Source organism: Oncorhynchus gorbuscha, linkage group LG03, assembly GCF_021184085.1.
Source record: "Oncorhynchus gorbuscha isolate QuinsamMale2020 ecotype Even-year linkage group LG03, OgorEven_v1.0, whole genome shotgun sequence".
In the NCBI taxonomy this organism is placed as follows: domain Eukaryota; kingdom Metazoa; phylum Chordata; class Actinopteri; order Salmoniformes; family Salmonidae; genus Oncorhynchus; species Oncorhynchus gorbuscha.
Genome location: NC_060175.1, coordinates 76666795 through 76677231, shown reverse-complemented (window position 1 = coordinate 76677231; position 10437 = coordinate 76666795). Strand labels below are relative to the sequence as shown.

General features: G+C 40.6%; 1 protein-coding gene across 1 annotated transcript in view; it reads right to left on the bottom strand.

The window, feature by feature from the left end:
• Positions 1–787: 787 nt before the first annotated feature.
• Positions 788–10437, bottom strand: part of LOC124021967 (kelch domain-containing protein 8B-like) — a 145710-nt gene continuing 136060 nt past the window's right edge. The window contains exon 6 of the mRNA XM_046337057.1: positions 788–2124. Coding sequence (XP_046193013.1) covers positions 1928–2124 — 197 coding nt within the window. The 3' untranslated portion in view covers positions 788–1927. The remainder of the gene's footprint in view (positions 2125–10437) is intronic.

Here is a 10437-nt window from a genome sequence, read left to right as displayed (position 1 = left end):
ACACCTCTCATCACTCATAATTATGTCTGAAACACCTCATCACTCATAATTATGTCTGAAACACCTCATCACTCATAATTATGTCTGAAACACCTCTCATCACTCATAATTATGTCTGAAACACCTCATCACTCATAAATATGTCTGAAACACCTCATCACTCATAATTATGTCTGAAACACCTCATCACTCATAATTATGTCTGAAACACCTCTCATCACTCATAATTATGTCTGAAACAACTCATCACTCATAAATATGTCTGAAACACCTCATCACTCATAAATATGTCTGAAACACCTCATCACTCATAATTATGTCTGAAACACCTCTCATCACTCATAATTATGTCTGAAACACCTCTCATCACTCATAATTGTCTGAAACACCTCTCATCACTCATAATTCTGTCTGAAACACCTCTCATCACTCATAATTCTGTCTGAAACACCTCATCACTCATAATTATGTCTGAAACACCTCATCACTCATAATTATGTCTGAAACACTCATCACTCATCACTCATAATTATGTCTGAAACACCTCTCATCACTCATAATTATGTCTGAAACACCTCATCACTCATAATTATGTCTGAAACACCTCATCACTCATAATTATGTCTGAAACACCTCATCACTCATAATTATGTCTGAAACACCTCATCACTCAATTATGTCTGAAACACCTCATCACTCATAATTATGTCTGAAACACCTCATCACTCATAATTATGTCTGAAACACCTCTCATCATCTCTCATTATGTCTGAAACACCTCATCTCTCATTATGTCTGAAACACCTCATCTCATAATTATGTCTGAAACACCTCATCTCTCATAATTATGTCTGAAACACCTCATCTCTCATAATTATGTCTGAAACACCTCTCATCACTCATGTCTGAAACACCGCTTATCACTCATAATTGTCTGAAACACCTCTCATCACTCATAATTATGTCTGAAACACCTCTCACCACTCATGTCTGAAACACCTCTCATCACTCATTATGTCTGAAACACCACTTATCACTCATAATTATGTCTGAAACACATCACTCATAATTATGTCTGAAACACATCACTCATAATTATGCAGGGGTGTTTTTCCAGTTCCCAAATATTGTCTAGCAGTGAAGTTTCCATTTACGATTTTCTTTCTCTCTTTCACTCTCTCTTTCCGTTGCTCTCTTTTTAAGCCACCACCGAAGGATTATCTGAAATAAACACACTTTCTGAGCATGCACTTTGTCCTGCCTTCTGTTCCTTTGCCTTTCATCTGTCGTTCATTGTAAAGCTCGAGGTAAAATATATACGTATATTTTTCTCTTAAAAAGGGAAATGTTGCTTAGTGCCAAAGCACTCTTGTCTCTGGATGCTACAGTGCAGGGATTGGCCTGGCCATTCTAGAGGTGGTATTCATGGTGTGTGGGATTTGAACATCATGTGTATAGCTGTGCTATATTCACACACACCTGGCTGTGAAGGTACCAAAACACAGACAAATACCCCAATGTTATATCCTAAACTCTCTACTTTAAGGTGATAGAAAAGTGTTTTAACAAGCCAATGCAGCCTGACTGTTGTAGTGAAACAGATATGGCCCGTAGTTCCTTTAGTTTCCAGAAAAGTACCCTGCTTTTATCCAGAAAAATGCTGCACTGTTCAAAGGCGTCTTTTGTGTAGCGTGTGTATGCGTCTGTGGTGTTGTTTTTTGCTTATTTATTTGACTCCTCTTATGCCTCTAAGATGTAGAAAAGTATTTGTTTCTCCATTGAAAGAAACAGGTGTCAGGGTCACTGTCCTTGATCCTGCCCACCAACTGCAAGGTTCAAAGGCAAAAACAAAGTCTGTATGAGTGTCCATCACCTGCACACATTGAATTTGCTTGCATTGAGTCCTTCGTCTGTCTCTGTGTACGTGTCACACAGTCTCTCTGAGACAAAGAGCCTCCACGGCGTTGCTGGGTCCCTGGGCCACGCCCCCGATGAGAAACAGCATGTTGGCGGTCTGCAGGGGTGAACAGGAGCAGCGGGGACTGGGCATGGGGGCAGCGTACTCCCAACTCCGCTTCACAGGATTGTAGCTCTCAACCGACGATAGGGGCGACGGCTGGTTACCTGGACACACACACACACACACACCGATGAGATCATGAACACCAATTTACAAATTGTTTGCCCCCTAAAATAAAGGACACAGATGGATCTTCCCTGAAAAATAACAGCTATTCCCTTCTTAACATGAAAATGTGACCATCAATATTTTACAGTTGAGCTAACATTATAGAGAGAGCTGTAGAACACAGGATTGAAGCTTCACAAATAGCTCTGTGTTAGTCAGTGCCTGGCGTAATAGAGGAGCACAAAAGCATGTCTGGTGTGTATCCCCCTCACAGCCACATCATTAGTGTGCCTCCAAGCTACTCCATCACTCTGACCTGTCTGGGGCCAGGACTGCTGCACCCCCCAAATGTCACATTGACGCGCACACACCACAGGAGACAGGCAGACCTGTTCATCACTCTCTCTCACACACACACACACACCAGAGAAGGAGCTATAGGAGCACCGTTTCATTGTAATGGCTGGAATGGGATACATGGAAGGAAGTCTAACATGTAGAGCTTGGTCCTCTGACATACACACATGATCAAACTAACACAACTATACTACCTACTGTTGAACAATGTGAAACACACTCAACCTATTTCACTCTGTCACACATGAGCACACACACAAACACACTTCCGGGATTACACACAAAAACTTAAAGAGAAATAGGCAGGTAAGTGGTATTCTAAATAAAGGCATGTTTTATTCCACCCTCCAGTAAGGTTATATACTCAATGATAAGACAGAAATTGATGATAAGACAAACGTGTCTAAGACTAGGGCCCTGGGGGATAGCTGTGTTGTCGTCTTGAACTGGGGGAGGGGGTCCGTCTGTCTAGTTTAGCAATGGGATCTGCCTCAGTCTCTGAGCCACAGGTGGAATTATGCAGCATGTTGCATCCATCCAGATGGTTGGGGAGTAGACTGTAAAAACAACATGTACATGCACTAGGAGAGATTGGAAGAAGCAAATTAAAACTTGAACTAAAAAAAAAACAAAGCACATACAGTGCCTAGTGAAAGTCTACACACCCCTTGAACAGTTGTCACATTTCGATGCCTTACAATGTCATCTAAAATGGGATTACATTAGAATTTCCCCCAACAGATCTATACAGCCTTCTCCACCATGAAAGTGAAAGAACAAGTACATAACATTTTCTAAATGAATAAAGGATTAAAAACAATATGTCTTCACACCCCAAGAGTTAATATTTAGTGGAAGCACCTTTGGCAGCAATTACAGCTGTAAATACTTGTGACTCTTAGGTCAACATATCGCCATTGTTTTTGTCAAAATTGCTCATGCTCAGTAAATTTGGCTGGGAAGTATTGATGGACAACAATATTCAAACATAATTTGCTCTCACACACACGCAGTAATATGCACATACATTTATACTGACTAAACACATACACCCACTCACATAAAATCATCATATACGCTGCTGCTACTCCGTTTATCATATATCCTGATGCCTAGTCACCTTACATATCTACCTCTATCACTCCAGTATCCCTGCACATGGTAAATATGGTACTGGAACTGACCCTGTATATAGATAGTATGCTTAATTACTTCATATTCTATTCAACACAACAATGGGCCTCAGGACCTCAGAATTTTCTGTTACTGATCGAACGTTACAGCTGGTTTAGTAACCGCATCAACAACATTTTCTGCAACCTTTTAAAAACAACTGCCATTTTGACCACTATCCCCAACAAGTCAGACGAAAACTTAGAGCATATGAAATCTTCCTCTAATTTTCAAATCTGAAAACAGAACAGGAATAGCTTCTACCAATCAAGAGGTAGAGCTGTAACCCATCAACTGCTTTCATTAACCTTTTCACCATGTGTGTTCCGCCTCCTAATTAATTCACATAGAAGTAGACCATTTCACTGTTGAGGACAACTTGAGGCTTGATTGTACCAGACAAGCACCTCTCCAGTGTTTCCCCAGATCAAGTATGCAGACATTTGCGCAGTCTAGCACGAACTGAGGCACATTTTCTGGCTGGTGCTCGCATTGCCTTCATTGTTGTTTTCCTCACAAATGATAACTTTGGACATGTGTGCATTCCAATCAGTCCCTTATTTTCTGTAAACCGTGTGGTTGTTTCTACTGTAGCATATCGTATGTATGCATGTATGGAGCATTGTGTATTCACTGTTATATTCACGTTTTCAGGTTCTGGTGACAAATCATGCATTCTAATTCTTGCATAGATTGTAATGATGTGTAATGATGTTTTTTAAGGTTGTACTGATTATGATGAGCTAATGCTAAGCCATCTGCCAGCTATGTGTGTGGCACCATGTTGCTGACATTATACAATGCATTTTGGGTGTCATGTAAACATTTGTCAGACCAAAGATGTTAACTTAATTAAGTGAATGACGTTTCACTCATCTTTCGAGTAAACTTCCGGAAGTGAATGATCGTAGACGACACACCCCTTTCAACATGCATACTGCAAACAGACCAAACGTATCTTTGGTTGACGCGAAAAAAAGAAAAAAAATAGTGGCGTGCACAAATTACCCATCGTCTGATTAATTTAGATTTTTAGAAAGTGCTTTACTCAATTATTTTGATAAATGGTGAGCTCGCCTGTGATGTGATGAATTGTAAATAGTCATTTCTATTAGCTAATTCATATTGTGGTTTCTGTCAGCCAAGAGTTAGCTAAATATGACTGCTTTTGTTACATCAGTCTTTCCTCAGTTAGCGCTAGGACAAATGTAGCCTACATTTTCCGGTTTGGATGATTGTGTTATGTCTCTACTTCTATGAATGTCTGAAAACTGCATCCCAAAATACACTGGTCACATTCAGGACATAACTTTGGAAGGACTGTGTTTGTGCAAAATGTTTCTGTGAAAAAAGCAGTGGTCATCTCAAATGCTCACTGTTGCGTCAATTGAAACTGGACATTCTAAATAAGCATTCTAATCACACCAGTTTGCGCGTACACTGCAGGGGCCACTGTAGAATAATCACACCCGTTTGTTGGTATGTGGCAAAGGGTTAAATAAGTCTTGTCAGAAGCTAGCAGATTCATTACTTATCAACAACAGCAAATTCCAATAAAACTACATCATGTTTTGAAGTTCACTTTCCTTGCTTTGTTTAACAACACTGACGTGATTTGACTTTAACATTAATCTGAAGACTGTTATTTCTCTTATTAACTATGTTTAATTGTGACAAAGTTATATTAATAATGTAACAATTAACTAATTAGGATCTGGGGCACCATGAGAGCGGTTCTTTAAAAAAGAGTTACCATCTCCCGAATTAAACTCTAAGGGTGGGTTGCACCAAGATGAATGAACTCTTAAACTGGGTTAAATCAAAGTTTATCGATTAATCTTGTTGGACCAAATTTTAAATCTAGTTTAAAATTATTCCTAGTTAAATTAAATCCTTCCTCTCATCTAAATGTAGTTTTCACTTTAAACCTAGATTCATTTTAAGCCTATTGCTCAATGGTTCTACGCAACTGGATGTTTCCAGATGGTGGATGGGGGCCTTTTTGGACTCCACAAGTCAACCGTCTGCAAGATTGTAGTCAGGGTCCAGTGCTATTGCTAGTCTGAAGAATCAGTACATAAGGTTCAAGCCTACAGAGGATACAGCAGCTGGATCTTACAGGAGAGCTAGATTCCCATGTGTACTAGGGGCAATAGACTATGCACACAGTCCTAATCCCAACCCTGGAATGGAGAACTATTCCATAATCGGAAAGGTTACTGCTCAATCAACGTGCAGGCTGTCTGTTATGACAAAGGTCAGCTCACCAACATCGTAGCTAGATTGCCAGGGTCCACCCATGACAGCAGAATCTTTTGGACAATAGTCGTCTGTGTGCAATGCTGGAACAAGGGGCCTAGTAGGTGACAAATATCTATTGTCTTGGTGACAATGGATATGCCTGTAGTGGGTACCTTATGACCCCCCTTTTAAACCCACAGACACAGAAGAGAGAGCATACAACACCTCTCATATCCTGGCAAGAGGTCTCAGAGAGAGTTTTTGGAGTGTGAAAAAAATAATGATTCCCTTACCTAAAGGAGGGGCTCTGCACGAAGATGGACACTACACTGACAATCATTATTGCAGTGCCGGTTCTGTGTAACTTTGGCAGTAGACAAGGAGACAAGCTATCCGAGGAGGCTCTACCTGAGGAGAATGTAGAAGATGGCCAGGTGCAACATGCTGAGGGAAGAACCATCCGAGCATTCTGTACTAACAATAGCAATCAAGCACCCAAGTTAACTTGCTAGCTACTTCCAAACACAAATGAGAGAACAGCTGAACATTACTCGCCCTAGCAAAGCTGGTTAGGCGGTTTTCTTACCCAGAGTGTTGGTTTCTGCAACTGTGCTGTCAGATTGTCCGTTTGTAAATTCAGAGCGTTTCGCTCTCAGAGCACACACTGGGCGATGTGCGCTCACATCGCTAGCTAGCTAGACAATAAACCATAATCCCAACTCATGATGTTACTACCCTGCATGAATCTGCTATCCAACCAGCTATACAACCAGGTTCAATGTTAGCTAGCTAACATTAGGCTATAGCTAGCCAAGAAAATGGCTCTGAGATACGAATAATAAGAACAAACATGTAACATTAGCTAGCGAGCCAGCCAGTTAACGTTAGCTAGCTAACAGTACACTAACTTGAAAGGAAAAGACCATTTCAAAATTAGAAACGTGTAATATCTGAAAATGTAGCTTGCTAGACTATCTTACCCATATACATCATGGATGGATGCGTCTCCTATCAGATGCCATGGTTGCCCTTAGTTTGAAGATGTAATCCGGAGACCGGTGTTTTCCGGAGACCGGTGTTATCTCCTTAGCTACCACACTCAAATTCCACTGATTTCAAAATTCATTCCTTCAGAAAGTGGAGCGCAACACTTATGTAGTTTTACTACACGATACATTAAAAAAGCTGTGTTAGAGATGATTACCTACACATACTGACCAGCTCAAATAGACAGAAGCGTGCTATATGGCAGACCAATCCAAAATCTTCTCTCAGCATATCCAGGCCACTCATTATCTCAGCCAATCATGGCTAACGGGAAGGTTGCTGGCTTAAACTGTGGCTAAACCAACTAGGCTTGTAATTTAACAATTTTATTTGTATTTACAGATGGCATATAAGTTTTAAGGCACATGGCAAAAAAACACATTTAGATTTTTTAAAATCTAGTTTATGTTCAAACGGCTCTCCTGTGAAGTCGTGACCCACGACATACGCCGTTTCCTGAAACTGGTCACAAATAACACTGTTCTATAGATCACCTCTGACCATTCCCATGTTCTATACTAGAAATATTGTTCCAGTATTTGCTTTTGAACGTGTTAGAGTTTCAGCGGGAAAAAGGTCTTGAGACAAAGCACATTCCTTTGGTGAATCTGGAGAGCGCAGGCCTGGATCTTCTCCCTTGATTTACAACAGGAAGTGATGTGTTAATCCCTACTAGTTCTTTCCTTCCCCCTCTACGGGTGAGAGGGGGTCTGATTGAAGTTATTCATTGCAAACCTGATCTGACCTATTTGGATTCTCATGGACAGTCATAACAACGCTATAATGAATCTAGCAAAAAAGAGTTCTGGGTCAGAGTGCAGTATTGATTTAGCTTCATAGCACACACATTTGTTAGAATGTTTCTCACACTGGCTTTAGCCATGGAGGGAGCAAGCCTGCCATAGCTACACGATTTTTGAATCTATTTCGAACCGAACAGCTTGAGCGACAGATAAAATGGCTTTGAAAAAATACAATTTCAGTTAATAAGGAGAGTTATCTACCAAAATAACTACATTATGGCATGACCTGGAACGATACAGAGAAGATTTCTAATACTGTCCTTCTCAGGATCTTGGACCGTGCTCTAAATAACTGGCTATTTTGCCTGTCTGTAAAGAGAAGGGTGGACTGTACGTTGATCCTGCTGCTCTAATTGGATCGAGTGAAGAGGTCTCCCTTCACTCACTTCCTATTTCACCCGATCACTTCTCATCACACTTATTTAAGTTCTCACAACCAACTATCGTGGTTTAGACACGGAACACAAAGACCGACCACAACTACTGACCTCAACCACAAAACCACTGACCGCTACTGACCACAACCACTGAACTAAACACAGACCTACCAAAACTACTGAACTACAAAACGAATGACCACAACCACACAACTACTGACCACAGCTACTGACCACATAACTACAATTACACAACTACAACTACTGATCAAACCACAAAAATACTGACCAAAACTGCTGACCACAAAACTATTGAATTACACAACTTGGGACCACAACAGCACAAATACTGACCACAACAACACAACAACTGACCACACAACTACTGACCACATCCATACTGTAGGGCCCAAAGAACCTGCAACACAACTACTGATCTGGTTTGCACTAGCTCTAGTCCAGCTCTGGTCCTGGGCGTAGTTAATTAGCTCGGGTTCGCACTAGCTCTGGTCTGGCTTTGGTCTGAAATGTACATTTTACAGTGGCAAGAAAAATTATGTGAACCCTTTGGAATTACAACAATAGACAAGCATAGTGTGCATAAACTAATAACACATAAATTATTGTATTTTTCTAAATTATATTGAATGCATCATTTAAACATTCACAGTGTAGGTTGGGAAAGTATGTGAACCTCTAGGCTAATGACTTCTCCAAAAGCTAATTGGAGTCAGGAGTCAGCTAACCTGGAGTCCAATCAATGAGACCAGATTGGAGATGTTGGTTAGAGCTGCCTTGCCCTATAAAACACACCATTTTAGTTTGTTATTCACAAGAAACATTGGCTGACGTGAACCATGCCTTGAACAAAATATTAAGAATTGTTGATTTGCATAAAGCTGGAAAGGGCTACAAAAGTATCTCTAAAACCCTTGATGTTCATCAGTCCACGGTAAGACAAACTGTCTATAAATGGAGAAAGTTCAGCACTGTCGCTAATCCCCCTAGGAGTGGCCGTCCCGCAAAGACTGCTAGTGCACAGCGCAGAATGCTCAATGAGGTTAAGAAGAATCCTAGAGTGTCTGCTAACGACTTACAGAAATCTCTGGAACATGCTAACATCTCTGTTGACGAGTCTACGATATGTAAAACACTGAACAAGAATGGTGTTCATGGGAGGACAACACGGAAGAAGCCACTGCTGTCCAAAAAAAACATTGCTGCACATTAAAGTTTGCAAAAATGCAACTGGATGTTCCACAGCGCATCTGGCAAAATATTCTGTGGACAGATGAAACTACAGTTGAAATGAACATACAACAGATGAAACTACAGTTTGGAAGGAACATACAACACTATGTGTGGAGAAAAAAAGGCACAGCACAGCACACCAACATCAAAACCTCATCCCAACTGCAAAGTATGGTGGAGAGATTATCATGGTTTGGGGCTGCTTTGCTGCCTCAGGGCCTGAACAGCTCTCTATCACCAGAAAAATGAATTCCCAAGTTTATCAAGACATTTTGCAGGAGAATGTCAGGCTATCTGTCCGTCAATTGAAGCTCAGATGTTGGGTGATGCAACAGGACAACAACCCAAAACACAGAAGTAAATTAAAAAACAACAAGCTTCAACAGAAGAAAATGTGCCTTCCGGAGTGGCCCAGTCAGAGTCCTGACCTCAACCCGATTGAGATGCTGTGGCATGACCTCAACAGTGCAGTTCACACCAGAGACCAAGAATTTTGCTGAACTGAAACAGTTCTATAAAAAGGAATGGTCCAAAATTCCTCCTGACCATTGTGCAGGTCTGATCCGCAACTACAGAAAGCGTTTGGTCGAGGTTATTACTGCAAAAGGAGGGTCAACCAGTTATTAAATCCAAGGGTTCACAAACTTTTCCCACCCTGCACTATGAATGTTTACACAACGTGTTCAATAAAAACATGAAACGTATAATTGTTTGTGTGCTATTAGTTTAAGCACTGTGTTTGTCCATTGTTGTGGCCTAAATGAAGACAGATGACCAATTTATGCAGAAATCCAGGTATTTACAAAGGGTTAAAAAAAACAAATCTTGCCACTGTAGCTACTTAAATGTGCATAAATTACCATATAATAACAACCAACAATAATTGTAATTCTTGAACCGTTCACAACTTTCACATGTTCAGTGTATCTTATCCTATCAGCCAACCAATCAATTCAGATTTTCATCTACCTACTTGTTCAACTGGTGACATGAATAAGGGATCATAGCTTTCACCTGGTCAGTCTATGTCATGGAAAAAGCAGTTGTTCTCAATGTTTGT